At 44.4% G+C, this 16,082-nt stretch overlaps 1 protein-coding gene and 1 long non-coding RNA gene across 5 annotated transcripts in view; one reads left to right on the top strand and one right to left on the bottom strand.

Moving 5' to 3' along the window:
• The window catches only part of RNF41 (ring finger protein 41), a 34,247-nt gene extending 18,744 nt beyond the window's left edge, over window positions 1-15,503 (top strand). For all 3 annotated transcript variants that reach the window (XM_083490442.1, XM_083490443.1, XM_083490444.1), the window contains 5 exons: window positions 999-1,111; window positions 5,989-6,260; window positions 7,459-7,594; window positions 9,770-9,873; window positions 12,453-15,503. In XM_083490442.1, coding sequence (XP_083346568.1) covers window positions 1,022-1,111; window positions 5,989-6,260; window positions 7,459-7,594; window positions 9,770-9,873; window positions 12,453-12,804 — 954 coding nt within the window. In that variant the 5' untranslated portion in view covers window positions 999-1,021 and the 3' untranslated portion in view covers window positions 12,805-15,503. The remainder of the gene's footprint in view (window positions 1-998; window positions 1,112-5,988; window positions 6,261-7,458; window positions 7,595-9,769; window positions 9,874-12,452) is intronic.
• LOC310700770 lies at window positions 3,281-7,450 on the bottom strand. Of its 2 annotated transcripts, none has more exons than XR_014522808.1 (2): window positions 7,146-7,450; window positions 3,281-5,878 (listed from the first exon to the last, which is right to left on the bottom strand). It is a non-coding gene; the product is annotated as an uncharacterized lncRNA (long non-coding RNA). The 2 variants fall into 2 exon arrangements; XR_014522809.1 differs by lacking the exon at window positions 7,146-7,450 and adding an exon at window positions 5,968-6,081.
• Window positions 15,504-16,082: the final 579 nt, after the last annotated feature.

Genomic DNA, 16,082 nt, shown 5'->3' with positions numbered 1-16,082 from the left:
TTCCTAATTTGGTGGCGTATGAAACTTGGTGGACAATCTCCCTCTGTTTGCAGGTGGACAGGGTGGGATGGTGTTGAGCGCAGAATTGGGAGGTTACAAGATGGAAGGTGAACATGGCTGGAGAACGCTATATAATTAGCCATGAGAGTTCATGCTCTGATCCGGTTCTTGGAGGAGCTGTCAGTCACTCCCAAAGCATGTGTTTCAAGAAATAAATAATTCAGTCTCTTGGGAGACTCGGGTGTGCCATCATTCAGTTAGCCTCCTCGGGCCAGGTAATTATGCTGTGTGCCTAACTACATCAGGAGTGATTGATCCAATCTTGCTTGATAAAGGGATGCACCCAAATTACCTGCCCTCAGAGGACGCCACGCTCAACTCTCTATTGGAAGTAGCCTGTGCAGTTTTGCTTCTCTCCCCCCCCCCCCCGCAAGGTTTGCAAGCTCATTTACAGCTCCTAGAGAAGGCTGTGAATTAATTACACTGAGCCCCCCCATCAGCTGTCTTAGCTATGGAACTTTTCTTCTTTCCCCCCTCCTGCCATACCTGCTCTATAATTTGGTGTGAAACTTAGACACACCTTGCCATCGCTCATATAGGCAAGTTGTTCCACAGAAAAAAAACCAAAAAAAGCAAGGTGTGGAATTAAAAAATGCAAGTGAAGAGATGAGTAATTCTGCACTGTAGAGGGAAGTGTCTAATTTGGTGTTAGTGGGTGGGTCAAACCACCCAAATCTGTGCACACAGATTGGGCTGAGTTGAGTTGTCTCTTTGCTGCACCACACCCTGCTCTTCAGGGATTTGAAGCTTTTCTGTCAATCCCTGACTTAGAATGCAGCCTTATCAGGTTAGCTGGCAGGCAGGCAGCCTAGCCAAAAGAATGACTTTTAACTGACTCCACAGAAGCAGCAATCTGAATATGCTGTCGTCTCTTGTGGCAAGACTCCAAATCTTCTGTGCTCAACTGTTCTTCGTTTCCCCTCTCCTGCTTTTTCTAGGGTTTTGGCATCGGTGATGAGAAATGGGGTATGATGTAGCTCGTTTTCAAGGGGATGTTGATGAAGATCTTATATGTCCCATCTGCAGCGGGGTCTTGGAGGAGCCAGTGCAGGTAGGTCAGCGTAAAGATTTTGTGGTTTATTGAAAAGCTGAAGGTTTTCTATGTCAAAGCTGTATTAGATCTTTGTTCAGCTGCATGACTGAGGGAGAATACATGTGATAGTACTATTTGTTTTAATTTTTAAAGCTATAATATAGTCTGATTTATTAAGCCAAAGAAAAAAGTTTAAAAATGCACACTATATCTATGCAAATTCCACTGGAATCTGTTAAACATCGTGAGCTTTGTCTGGAGTTCAGGCTCAAATTTAACAGCCCATGTTAATCACTGAATACTAATTGGGTAGGTAGTTTATCCATATAAAAGGCAGTAGACTTCACAATAGGCTATGCACTTCATGGTATTAAAATATAGGCTATCGGAGCACATGATTTCTCTACTATCTGTTGCAATTTCTTCTGGATTTTCCAAAATGACAGACCTAGGACTGTGAATGTTAAGTAGTTAACAATTTATACACATAAGGAGAGTCCTGCTGAATTTTTGCCAAAGGCTCCTCTGTTTCTCTCGGTGACCAACCAGGTGCCTTTCAGAAACATACAAGCAGGACCTGGCATATGTTCAAGCCAACCCCACATATGATTGTCACATGTGACCACATGCATCTATTTTGCTTTCCCTATAGTAATATGGTAATATGTCAATCAGCTGTAAGCCTGTCTTGTTCTCTTATCAGTAGTAAACAAATCACTTCTGTCTGTAGCTAGTGAACTGGATAGGTAAAGGATTGATTTCTTTGCTGGCAAGGTATTCTTGAAAAGATGAATTAAGCTAAACAGCTAGCTGCTGAATTTTAGATTGATTTAGAATCATAGAATCATAGAGTTGGAATAAACCACAAGGGCCATCGAGTCCAACCCCCTGCCAAGCAGGAAACACCATCAGAGCACTCCTGACATATGGTTGCCAAGCCTCTGCTTAAAGACCTCCAAAGGAGGAGACTCCACCACACTCCTTGGCAGCAAATTCCACTGTCCAACAGCTCTTACTGTCAGGAAGTTCTTCCTAAGGTTTAGGTGGAATCTTCTTTCTTGTAGTTTGGATCCATTGCTCCGTGTCCGCTTCTCTGGAGCAGCAGAAAACAACCTTTCTCCCTCCTCTATATGATATCCTTTTATATATTTGAACATGGCTATCATATCACCCCTTAACCTCCTCTTCTCCAGGCTAAACATGCCCAGCTCCCTTAGCCGTTCCTCCTAAGGCATCGTTTCCAGGCCTTTGACCATTTTGGTTGCCCTCCTCTGGACACGTTCCAGTTTGTCAGTGTCCTTCTTGAACTGTGGTGCCCAGAACTGGACACAGTACTCCAGGTGAGGTCTGACTAGAGCAGAATACAGTGGCACTATTACTTCCCTTGATCTAGATGCTATACTCCTATTGATGCAGCCCAGAATTGCATTGGCTTTTTTAGCTGCCGCGTCACACTGTTGGCTCATGTCAAGTTTGTGGTCAACCAAGACTCCTAGATCCTTTTCACATGTACTGCTCTCAAGCCAGGTGTCCCCCATCTTGTATTTGTGCCTCTCATTCTTTTTGCCCAAGTGCAATGCTTTACATTTCTCCCTGTTAAAGTTCATCTTGTTTGTTTTGGCCCAGTTCTCTAATTTGTTTCTAATTTGCTTCTTTTATATGCAAGCCGACTGGGTGGCCGCAAAAGTGCTTTGGAATATCATTAAAAGGAAAAAACATTTAGTTTGAATTCAGCTCTCTGTCTTGCAAGTAGCTGGTAACTAGATGACGATGAACCGTCAGATACTTGTATAACTAGGCATACTGGGAGTTGTCATTCCACATTCGGAACAAAAGCTTCTGTTTCTTGAGAGGCTGGAACTGCTGGAGCATGAGTTTATTTTTGCACAGGGAACTGGCAGAAACTATTCTTATCTTAGTAGGTCTCCTTATGTAACATTTGCACGAAGAAGCATTAACCAAAAATATGACCTTGCTGCATGTTACATCGCTGGCTTTGGTGCTTGCTCCATATGCAGGTATGGGACCCTAATCCTGAAGGGCCCTTTGCTTTTGCTTTATTCAGATTTTTATCCCCCCTTTCACTTCAAAATGAAGTCCCCAAGGAGCCTAATATAAACAAACATTAAAAGCAAATATCATTTTTTATTGAAAAAACCAAAACATTGCTTAAACTTTTTTTTTAAAAAAAAGCAAAACGTGGGGGTGGTAGAAAGTCAAAAAGCGAGAAACTATTTTCCGGATGAAGCAAAAAGAAATCACACAGTCTGCCCAGAGCCTGCTAAAACAGTCTTCAGAAAGCAATGGAAAACGAGCAATCAGGGGGCGAGATGGATCTCGCCAGTCACATCTTGTGCACTGAACAGAGAAGGCATTTTTTCTTGCTAATTAGTGACCCTGTAAAGTGCATCAGTCAAGTTAAAATGCTGTTCTAACCTGTCAGAGGAGACAGAAGCTTGTATTCAACAAAATAATTGCTTTCATGGAATGACTTCCACAAGCACAGCAAAGCCTCCCGAATCTGTTCTGGGGGTTCCAGAACAGATTTCGGAGTAGTCTGGTGGGAGGAAGGAGAAGGAAGGGAAGTTCTGTTGCGAATACAATGATTTTGTTGGATACAACCTACCAGAACTAGCTGATTCGCAGTAGCCATGAGAGATCAGTCTACCTAAAATATTCAAGTGTTTTGTTATGGTATGTGTGCAAAATATCTTAGTGTTAAACAGTATTTCTGATCGCACTAGAAACATTATTCTTAGCAAGCTAGTTAGGCATGTTAATAAACTCAAATTGTTTCCCTCTTGTGCAAGAGACAGACTGTTTTGCGTTTAAATTTGAAGCGACACTCTAAAAACTGCCTCAGAATGCACATTGCATCGAATCCATTGTGATACGGTTCATACAATGGAGAGCAACATGTGCTATTCAGCTGCACATCTTGATTTTCTCCGAACAGGAAGTCATTAAGCTTGGGAGAATGGGAGAGGAAATAGACCGAGAGCTTCTGAACTTTCCTAACTCCCTTTTAGATTGAATATGTGTTGTGCATTACCAGTTACCCAGCCGCCCCCGCCACCTCTCTTCATATGGGGTCAGGGTGTAGGCTGGAGGCCTTTGCCTGTATTTCTGTTTATATGGGGATGAGTCAGTGACCAAATGCAGCATTGTTAGCCTCTATAATTGCTTGCTAAGGTTAAAATGTCCCTGTTAATCTTCTGTGTCTCCCATCTGCAATAGAGATTTGCTGAAGGGTTTTCTGGAGGATGCGCTTTGTGTGCATTGCTCACAAAGAATTTTATTTCGTTGGGTGGGGGGGGTAATTATTTGTTCTATTGTTACTTGATGTATTGCATTCATTAACCTTTGCAATAACTATTACTGCCTAAAAAATGACAAACATCTGTTCTGCTGAGGACACACTTATTATTCTGTACCTAGACATCCTTCTTGAAAATAAATAAAAATGTACAAAAAGTCCCTGTTAAAAAATAATTGTAGACTATTAGTAAAAGTACAGAAATCTGTTTTGTTTGCCAGGATTTGAATACACTGTTTTACAGCCGTCATAAGGCAATAACTTTACTTCTTAGCAGACTAATTCATGAGTGATGTTTATGGGTCTCCCAAGCCAGTTGTATCACTTCCACAAGTGTTGGTCTTGTGTTCCAAATGCAGCAATGCAAACACTTGATGAATGACCATTTTGTGATTTCAGCAACAGTGTATTTTAAACCTTCTGTTGGCTTATGGTGCTCAACAGGCTGACCATTCTCAGCTACATCACTGGCTTATTTGGAAGCATATGGCACATGCTGAGTGTAGGAGAGCTTAGTGTAGCAGATGTCTAGGAAAAACCTGAGAGCACACAGGAAGAAACTAAGAAAATTGGCCCGATTCAGCTAATGAATCTTGCTAGCAGAAGCCAACTCAAGGACTTCTGCCAGCACAACAGGGCTTCCCCCCTTTCTCTACCCCCTGACCCCCCAAGCTGGCTCGGGGTGGGGGGTTGGGGGAAACCCAAGAACAGCAGATAGGCTGGAGGAGGTGAGAAGAGGGGAAATTGCTCCACCAGCACAAGCATTTCGACTTGCCAGATGGAACATTCTCCTTAGCACTACGCTGAATTCCTCGCCATTATCATAAGACAGAAAGCACGGTGAGAACCAAGCAATTGTGAATTAGTTTATAGGAAATTAAACTTCTGCCTTCTGTCAGTTGGCAATGCCTGGGAGGCATAGCTGTGAGATGAGTAGCTGAGCTGGTGAAGTACATTTGTGCATGAATAAATCTTCTCCGGAAGAAGAGTTATAACTACAACTGTGCCTTATTTGGAGGATTGTCTATGTTACGCCCACAGGCAGTGCAATGAAAACAGCTGGTTAAAGGGAGAGGTACTGTGCTACTTTACCCTGTGGAGTGAATTTTTCAAATCATCAAGATTTATTTTAACAATTCATTCTTGAGTTGAACACCTTGCACAGTGGTGAATGTACATCTCCTTCCATTGATCTCTACTTGTACCACACCAGCACTGAAATGGCAAAGTATGATTTGCAATAGGCTTGATATGAGAGAGAGAGAGAGAGAGAGAGAGAGAGAGAGAGAGAGAGAGATCTGCCTCAAAGGCAGTAGATGATTTTCATATCCTTTGGTTGATAGCAGTTGTCCTGCTGCTTCAGTGTCTGGTAAGTTATAGCCAAAGTGAGCTATCTTCATCTGCTGTTAGTAGCTTAGATTGGCTTAAATTATTGTTCGAAGTTCTGTTCTTCTTCTAACTCTTTCTCTCTTCTTTGTGAAAAACACCGATAGAGAGCACACATGAACACAGGCCACAAACCAGTAGCATGAACCTGATGTAACCTGCCTTGGCATACCTTGCTCTGTTCTTTGCACAGGCTCCTCATTGCGAGCACGCCTTCTGCAATGCCTGCATCACCCAGTGGTTCTCCCAACAACAGACTTGCCCCGTGGACCGAAGTGTGGTGACCGTGGCTCACTTGCGGCCTGTTCCTCGGATCATGCGTAATATGCTATCTAAGCTGCAGATCACATGTGACAACGCTGTTTTTGGTTGTACCGCTGTAGTGCGACTTGACAACCTGATGTCTCACCTCAACGACTGTGAACACAATCCAAAGCGGCCTGTGACTTGTGAGCAGGGATGCGGGTAAGTATTCAGCTAGGTCTGGCCCGATGCATTTTAATGTCATACAGTGGTGCCTCGCAAGACGAAAATAATTCGTTCCGCGTCTTGCGATGTTTTTCGTCTTGCGAAGCACGGTCCGTCGCAACTGCGCCTCTTCAAGCGGCTTTAAGAAAAAAGCGCAAGGCGTTTTCGTCTTGCGAAGCAAGCCCATAGGGAAATTCGTCTAGCGAAGCAACGCAAAACCGAAAAACCCTTTCGTCTAGCGAGTTTTTCGTCTTGCGAGGCATTCGTCTTGCGGGGCACCACTGTAGTTCAGTGCTTTCGGGGGCCTAATCTGGCCCGCCAGTTGGTTTAATCTGGCCCCGGTGGCAGTTTATCTCCTGGGGTAAAACCCCAACAACTTCAATCCTTAAAAAAAGCTCAAGAACTTTGGGGTAAAATCATAAAAAAGCAACAGCTTTGGTCGGCCCTCATGCATGTTCACTTTATCAAATCTGGCCCTCTTTGGAAAAAGTTTGGGCACCCCTGGTCTAAGGGTTTTATATAGCCAATAGGGACGGGACGTGGGTGGTGCTGTGGGTTAAACCACAGAGCCTAGGACTTGCCGATCAGAAGGTTGGTGGTTCGAATCCCCGCAACAGGGTGAGCTCCCGTTGCTCGGTCCCTGCTCCTGCCAACCTAGCAGTTTGAAAGCACGTCAAAGTGCAAGTAGATAAATAGGTACCGCTCCGGCGGGAAGGTAAACGCCGTTTCTGTGCACTGCTCTGGTTTGCCAGAAGCGGCTTAGTCATGCTGGTCATATGACCCGGAAGCTGTACGCCGGCTCCCTCGGCCAGTAAAGCAAGATGAGCGTCGCAACCCCCAGAGTTGGTCACGACTGGACCTAATGGTCAGGGGTCCCTTTACCTTTTACTATAGCCAGTAGAGCTTCATTCCCATGCCAGCGTGAACTGGAAAAATCAGCAGGAGAGAGACATTGGTTGTGTGGTCCACCTGGTCAAGCTTAATATGAGACAGCTTTTATGATGCGTGAGGCACAGTTGAGTTTCACAGTACTGGCAGCTGGTAACTTGAGACTACTGACTTCAGTCCCAGTTTGCTTTCAAGTATAGATTTTTGCTTCCGCATTGTTTGCAGGTCAGCTAACCATGAGTTTCTATTAGAAGACACCCATTGCTTAATCACCTTTCTCAATTCCTGCTGTTCCTTCTCCATGCAGCTTGGAAATGCCCAAAGATGAGTTACCGAATCATAACTGCATCAAGCACTTGCGGTCAGTGGTGCAGCAGCAACAGACAAGGATAGCTGAGTTGGAAAAGACTTCAGCAGAACATAAGCACCAGCTAGCGGAGCAGGTAACAGCTTCTTTTGCAGCAGTCTTTGTGGCTCCTTTAAGTAGATAAACAATTCCTCTTTCCCCAGGCAAGCTCAAATAACTGATAAGAGTTTGTGTTGCCATGAGAAATGGCTAAAGGACTAAATTACCTCTCTTGTTAGTTCAGAATTTGTCAGAGGATGAAAAAGGTTGTTAGAAGTGTTGTTAGAAGATAGGGAATATTGAGTTGAAGTATTGTGTAAGTGTTATAGCTGAGTCCTGATGTTAAGGAGGAAGAGAAGATTTCAAAAGACTCTTGCGCAGATGGATTTCAAATATTTTTTAGACTCTGGATTCTTCTCAAGTTCTGTGTGGCTGTAAAATATCCAAAAGGGGCATTCACTATGTGACAGTTGGTTCTTCTTAAAATACAGAGGTTATAACCTTGCAGGTACTGAAAGTTCCTTGTGTAGCAGTCTAGTACTGCAGGACATTATCATTGAATAGTATTTATATAGTGTACAGTGGTACCTTGGTTCTCAAACGTAATCCGTTCCGGAAGTCGGTTCCAAAACCAAAGCGTTCCAAAACCAAGGCATGATTTCCCATAGAAAGTAATGCAAAATGGATTAATCCGTTCCATACTTTTAAAAACAACCCCTAAAACAGCAATTTAACATGAATTTTACTATCAAACTGATCCATAAAATGAAAGCAATAAACAATGTACTGCAGTCACACAGTCAATCAGTAGCTGAACTGGGTTCCACACAGTCACAAAAACAAAACAAAAAAGTCACAAAAACGCAAAATAAATAGCAAAAACAGACAGGCCTCAGCATAACACTCAGAAGCGTGGCACTCAAAAGGGAGCATGTTCAGCTTCCGAAAAAAGTTCGCAAACCGGAACACTTACTTCTGGGTTTGCAGTGTTTGGGTTCCAAGTTGTTTTGAGTACCAAGGTGTTTGAGAACCAGGGTACCACTGTTCTATGTGAATGCATTTTTTTGTTCTAGTACTGGAACCTCTGGATCCTGTTGATTGAGCTAATGAGACCCCTTTTAGAATATCAGTGAGCCAAGCGGCAACTCCTGAGTCAAATTTGACTCCTTGAATGATGCTTTCTGGCCTCCTCAGTTGCCAACCCCAGAGGTAAAAAAGGGATGTGAATGAGCAATAAATTTGACACTTGAGAGGGAGGGGGCATGGCATGCCTCCTCCCTCGTAACACTATTTGTGTGCTAAGAAAATGCAGCCATATAGAATGCTAACATGCAGCCTCCTCCTCTGAAGCATCCTTTTAACTGGAAACTCAAATCTCAGTGACTCAAGGGGCAGGGCCACTGTGGCAAGATGAGAAGTGGTCCCAGAAGATAAGCCTATTTGGGCCAGGGAGCCCTGAGCCTGGGCTGCCAACTAGTTGTATATTGGCAAGGTGGGAAATTGGAGGAGAAAAGGGGAATGATTCCGCCTCAGAGCTAGAGAGGCTAAAGGAAGTAGGACTGATGAGTTGGCAGGAAGAAAATTGGAAGCTTGATGTGACACAGAGCTGAAGACAGGAGGGGTCAAGGAGAAGGTAAGAACAAAGTCCATGCAGTGCTGGGTTTGCCACCTAGTTGTGGCAGGCTTAGGACGCCTTCAAAAACTGTTGGCTCATACAAATGGCTAAAGTTTGCCTTTGAATGCAAGTTGCATGTAGCAAGCTACAGGGGAGTACTTTTGCCTCCAAGTCCTGCTGTGTGGGCTTCCCAAAAACATCTGGCTGACTTGTGAGAAGCTAGTTGCACCTTTGGTCTGATCCTTGATGGTCATTGGTTGTGGTTTTACGCCTGTCATGAAACTTTTGAAGGCATGAGAGTCCTGCCGGGGAAAAAGGTCTTATTTTCAGGAATCACGGAATGCCTACAGGAGATGTTTATTATATCCCACTTTTCCTTTAGAAAGTTCAGGTCATCCTAATGTAGGGTTCCCATGTTCTCCCTATCCTGGAGAAATGGGAAATAGGTCCACATTCACTTAGCTTCAACCACGCTATGCATTTTATGTTCCCTGACTCTTCACTAGGTCCATACCTAGCATCCCATTACCATCTCGTAATGGAGAGATCTAGTGGCTGCTTAAAAGTCGGGGACATTTTTTTAAAAACTGCGTCTTTCTCAAAATCTTATTTGAAAAACTGCAGCTTTCATCTTCTCGTTTACTCTGTTTCTTTCAGAAACGTGACATTCAGTTGTTGAAAGCATATATGCGAGCGATACGTAGTGTCAATCCCAACCTGCAGAATTTGGAGGAGACTATTGAATATAATGAAATCCTAGAGTAAGTGCTGGAACTGAGTTTTAAAAGAGGGTGGAATGGTGAGGGTATTTTTTTGACATGGGCAAGGCCAGCATAGCTAAGATAATGTTGGAAAGTGATTGAAAAAGGGAATGGAGAAGACCTCACTGTCTTGTAACCTCTCTCTCTCTCTCTCTCCCTCTCTCTCTCCCTCTCCCTCTCCCTCTCTCTCTGTGTGCGCGTGTGTGTTCGCATTGCAAATTTGCACATTTCTAGGGATACGATAAGGGATGCAGGTGGCGCTGTGGGTTAAACCACAGAGCCTAGGACTTGTCGATCAGAAGGTCGCGGTTCGAATCCCCGCAATGGGGTGAGCTCCCGTTGCTCAGTCCCTGCTCCTGCCAACCTAGCAGTTCGAAAGCACATCAGAAAGTGCAAGTAGATAAATAGGTACCGCTCCAGCGGGAAGGTAAACGGCGTTTCCGTGCGCTGCTCTGGTTTGCCAGAAGCGGCTTAGTCATGTTGGCCACATGACCCGGAAGCTGTACACCGGCTCCCTCCGGCCAGTAAAACAAGATGAGTGCCGCAACCCCCGAGTCGGTCACAACTGGACCTAATGGTCAGGGGTCCCTTTACCTTTACCTTTAGGGATACAATAATATACAGAGTAGGCAAGGAGATGCTTCCTATTATGGCAACGCAGCTGTTTGTGGGGGTGACTGCAGGGGCAAGAGAGGAAGGGGTGGAGTTCCACTCACATATCACTCACATATCACCCAAGGTGTTTCGAAACATTGGATTCCTGGAGTGTTACAGGAGCTTGAATCCATGCTGCCTGGCTGATGCGCATACAGGAGCAATAGGTAGAAAATAAATGTTTACTATTTTGCATTTTTATTTTGAAGGCTTAGGTCAGATACCGTGTTCATAACACAGATGAAAACAATCAAAATTAAAAATGAAATCAGTTCCATTCTAGTCTTAAACCCTTACACTGTCTCTAGAAAATGTTACAATAGGTTCTCTCTGGCAATTTTTTAGGGAAAGAAAAATCCACTGTTGTGTGTCTGCTTTTTAACATTGTGTTATATGTACACCATCGGTCAATTCCAACTTAACATGATGAAGCAAAAGGAGTGTTTAGAGCAGGGTTGTTTGCAATTAAAAAGGAGAACAAACAATAAAGGTAAAGGTACCCCTGCCCGTACGGGCCAGTCGTGACCGACTCTGGGGTTGCGCACCCATCTCGCTTAAGAGGCTGGGGGCCAGCGCTGTCTGGAGACACTTCCGGGTCACGTGGCCAGCGTGACGAAGCTGCTCTGGCAAGCCTGCACCAGCACAGCACACAGAAACACAGTTTACCTTCCTGCTATAAAGCAGTACCTAATTATCTACTTGCACTTAAGAGTGCTTTCGAACTGCTGTGTGGGCAGGAGCTGGGACCGAACGACAGGAGCTCACCCCGCCGCGGGGATTCGAACCGCCGACCATACGATCGGCAAGTCCTAGGCGCTGAGGTTTTACCCACAGCGCCACCCGCATCCCCGGCGGCTAACAAACAATGGGCTATAGTAAAATATCTCATTATGTATGATATAATGTAGAAGGGAGAAAAGGATTTAAACACATTTCCTAAATATGGAGTCTTATTCAGTATAACTCTTGTCTTCCAAAGTGTTGATTCCCTGAAATCCATACCAACTGACAGTGCAGGCCCTGGACCACAGATATTATGTGCTGCTTTCAGTCTTAACCATGGGAGACGATAAGCTGCTAACAGTTTATAGTAGCTGCAATCTCCAGTAGCAGAGTGCATTATAGGGATCAAATCTTGAAGCCTCACATTTCTCACTTCAGGGTAGATTGGAAATGAAATAATGGATTTGGTGGCAGAGCTGAAAATTGAATTCCCCTGTCTTAAGCCTTGAGACTAAACTAATAACCTGTGGTTCTCGTGGCCTTTGGAAAACCCTAGCGCCCCTTGGAAGCTTCCGAAAAGTTCAAGAACAGAAGAAGTGCTGCCTATAATACCATTCGCCCATTACTGATCTTCCTGTGTGATCCACAACCATAGAGAAGTGGGGGGTCAGGAGTAGCTGGGTGTGTTTTTGAGGATCACATGGTTTACCTGAGGCAACTGGAGACCCATCAGGTCTGGCCAAGGTTCCAACTAAACTGAATGAACCTCCTAGAACATGCCCCGGAATTATGTATAATGTGCAAGGGGTTTCTTAGAGGACAGATCAATGAGGAAAGCATTCTCTAAAGATGGAAAGTTGGAAAACCACTGAGCAAGTCTCTTCCCATTCCATTGTCTTTTCCTCGAAGTTGGAAGCAAGATGCCATGCATTCGTTGCATTTATTTTTCACCTTTTACACACACACACACACACACACACACACACACTTTAAAGTGAGTTACAACCCCAGTTAATATCTGCAGAAGTGCTCAAAATAAGCTGGCAGCTTCTGAGTCAAGACTGCTATTGTAGTTTGGTCCAAGGCCAGAGGTTAGATCAGCAATACAATTTAGGATTCCTCACCTTCAGGCTTGTAGGTAACACTCTTGTTTCCCCTGATATTTCTCTTACCTTGACTTGTTTTTCTTCAATTGCTTCTAGGTGGGTGAACTCCTTGCAGCCAGCCCGAGTGACTCGGTGGGGCGGTATGATTTCTACACCAGACGCCGTACTTCAGGCTGTCATCAAGCGCTCATTGGTGGAGAGCGGCTGCCCCACATCCATCATCAACGAGCTGATTGAAAACGCCCACGAACGGAACTGGCCCCAGGGCCTGGCCACGCTAGAAACCCGCCAGATGAACCGGCGCTATTATGAAAACTATGTGGCCAAACGCATTCCGGGCAAGCAGGCCGTGGTGGTGATGGCCTGTGAGAATCAGCACATGGGTGAGGAGATGGTGCTAGAGCCAGGCCTGGTTATGATATTTGCACACGGAGTGGAGGAAATCTAAAGACTTAGCAGAGATGATGGACGAATGTGCTTGAGAGAGAAATATACCGTGTCCGAGCTGACTGATCTTGCCCCGCTGTGCCGTGTCAGGGCATTATTTCTCTCTGTTGATTAACACACCACTTCCTAATTATACTGGGCAGGTGCCCAGCAACTTATGCAAGATGCCGTACTGCATTTCCCCCACCCCACTCCACCCCCTTGTGATAATCCCACTCCAGTTTGATGTTGGCGCAGGTTTCCAAATGTCTTCATAAAAGCACAAGAAACTCCTCTGTGCTCCGGTAAGTGGGCTTCTGCCGTAAACGTCTTTAGAGAAGTCTTCAATCTCCTGACATGAGTGCATTGGCCCAGATGACGTGGTTTCTCTTCAAAGCATCTCTGTGCAGGGCGCACGCTTTCCCCATCTTGGCCCCATAGCACCTGACTTTCACACAGTACCTTTAAGGCACAACTTTGCAGCCTTTTTTGGGGTGGGGTGGGGTGGATGGACAAGGATGGGGTACATGAGAAGGCAGATGCCAAACTGGGAGTAATGCCAAATAAAATATACATACCAGTAGTGATGTTTTTGGCGTACAAAGTGTTATGGAGCCAAAAACCCGACAGGACAATTTCTGCAACTTCCTTGAGATGCGTGGCCTTACGTTGCACAGAAGACAACCCTTCCTTTTCAGATAGGGCCTGGTTTTCAACAGAATTAGCATTTTTAGCAATGTGCTGTTGCTGCTGCTGCTGGTGCAGAATTAAATGCACATCTCCTCGCAGAACCCAGATGTCATCTTCCTCCTCGTACTCTCAAAGTGCCGCTGGTGAGGTCAGGTTCTGTGCTGACTTCAGTCCTTTCTCATAGGATGCAAGCCTTCAAGCAGATGCTCTGCTCAGTTTGAACAGAACCAGACTCCTCTGAATTGTGTGTGTGCCATTTAAGGTTGTCTCAACTTCGTGACCTTGCAAAGAAAATGGAAAAAAATTGAAATTAACCTGGATGAAACTGTCTTGTCATTGTACGTTGGCTGTTTTGATAAATCTGTGTTTTGTTTTGTTTTTGACATCTTGATGATTGTGTCCAGTATTTTTTTGTACTACTTTTGCCTTTATATGTTTCCCTTATTTTATTTTTTAAATACAGTGGTCAGGAATGTCTTCAGGTCCAAGTTTAGTTTACCTGTTAAATTTAATTTATTTGCAACCGTTTTTTACAGCCACTTTCTTTTTGTGTGTGTTGCTTTGAATATTTCTTCCTTGCTTTTAAGCATTTGTGCTGGAGTTGGTGGGGCAAGGAATAAAAGCATCAATAAAAGAGCAGTTGGACCTTGCTCTGTATCAAAACACTGACAGTACCATCCCTTCTGAACAGCTTTCATTTTGTTAAGACTCCCTGAATATCCTCATCTGAGCAGAAACTTTGAACCAAGGTTTAATTCCCTTTCTTGTGCTATTGCTGCCTGAAATGGTTGGTGTTAATATTTCACATAAGGGGATTTGCAACAGTAGATGACCATAGCTGCTGCCTTCATCATAGAGTTTGGACCACTTTGCAAGCAGTTACCATCTGCAAATGTTTGGGACAGAAAGAACTGGATACTATCAACAGGAATGATGGCTGCTTGAGGAATGTTTCTTCTCCTTCTGCACTGCAAATGGATGCAATGGGATATATAATCTAAGAAGTGTTTTCTCATTCCTGTATTATAGTAAGTGGCCTGGTTCTTCATGGTGATCCTATGGTGGAGAATCAGGTATATTGGGAATGTGGTTTTCACAGCAATTGATAGCCTACAACCATTGCTCTTTTTGTGGAAAGTGGGGTGGGGTGGGGTGGAAGAGAGGATAGAAGAGTATAGGAAGACACGATTCTTAAACCCCTTCAAAAATAATCTCCATCCCTCTTGTGGAACTTCAATCATTCCTATGAATAAAGTGCATGAATAACGCAGCTTAGCTTTTGTTTATGATCTTGAATATTCACCAAGCAGATGCTGTTTCCAGTTTCATTCTGTGGGAAATGCTTGTGCTTTGGAGATACTTAAGTCTGCAGCAATCATTCTGTTCGTTGCCTTTGCTTTTTCACAGACCTGTTCATTAGCTGCTCTCCAGCTCTGCCGTGTCCTCGGTTTTCCTCCTCCTTCCAGTTTTTCTCCTTTGTTGGCACACTGCTTATGCTCTGCTCCCAAGTAGAACTTTGCTTCAGAAACTGAGCCTGTTACCATTTCCTATGGTGTTTCAGCTTTTACAACTGTTAACTGTACGAGCTGCTACTTAAAAGTAACTTTACAGTTCATTTATTCGTACTTCAATTTTGTAAGTGATGATTTAAAAACACCTGGAATGTGCTTCAAAAGTCAGATCAGTTTTAGGGATGGAATGGGTTGTGCTCGTATACATGTCAGTGATAAATGACATGTTTAGAAAGGGGAATATGCTGGTTGGAAGTAATTTCTAACTCTGTCCCTGTTGCTCAGGAATTGAAAAAGCTGCTAAATCCAACCTAATAACTGTATCTTGAGCGAAACTGACTGCACTGTTTTCTCCTAACACATCTTGTTTACCTCCCCTCGATGTCCTGCTGTCACTCTTGTGCTCTGAAACGTACCATAGAGTTTGTTATGTCTCCTGGCAGTACGCAAGTTGCTGATCGCATTTTGTGTTTTGCTGTTCAATTGTGTTGACTGCACTAATAAATTGCCTTTTTCCTGACTCCTTTACAAGCTTCCTTCAGACTCAGGTGTGTTGCACCCTGCATGAAAACTTTGCAAAGCTGCTTGGTTCCTTTTTTGCATTAACCTCTCGGAAAGCTGCTTGGTTCCTTAGTAACATACTCAGGTACGACATGGGCGTAGAAAAATGCATGACTGCTGCCATGTCACAGCCAGCCAGCTCTTGTTTATCACCACTTCCTTCCTTCACCCACAAGACACTGTAAGGGATTCAGAGCTATTTTAAACAGAGAGATGGGCAGCCCAGGAGGTATACCCCTTTATCACGGCAAATCCAGTTTTAACCCGTGCATACTGTTTTGCCCTGGGACGTGGGTGGCACTGTGGGTTAAACCACAGAGCCTAGGACTTGCCAATCAGAAGGTTGACGGTTTGAATCCCTGCAACGGGGTGAGCTCCCGTTGCTCGGTCCCTGCTCCTGCAAACCTAGCAGTTCGAAAGCACGTCAAGTGCAAGTAGATAAATAGGTACCGTTCCGGCGTTTCCGTGCGCTGCTCTGGTTCGCCAGAAGTGGCTTAGTCATCCTGGCCACATGACCCGGAAGTTGTACGCCGGCTCC

This window comes from Podarcis liolepis (genome assembly GCF_965112155.1).
Source record: "Podarcis liolepis genome assembly, chromosome: 2".
Classification (NCBI taxonomy): Eukaryota; Metazoa; Chordata; class Lepidosauria; order Squamata; family Lacertidae; genus Podarcis; species Podarcis liolepis.
This window is presented reverse-complemented; position numbering and strand designations above follow the sequence as displayed.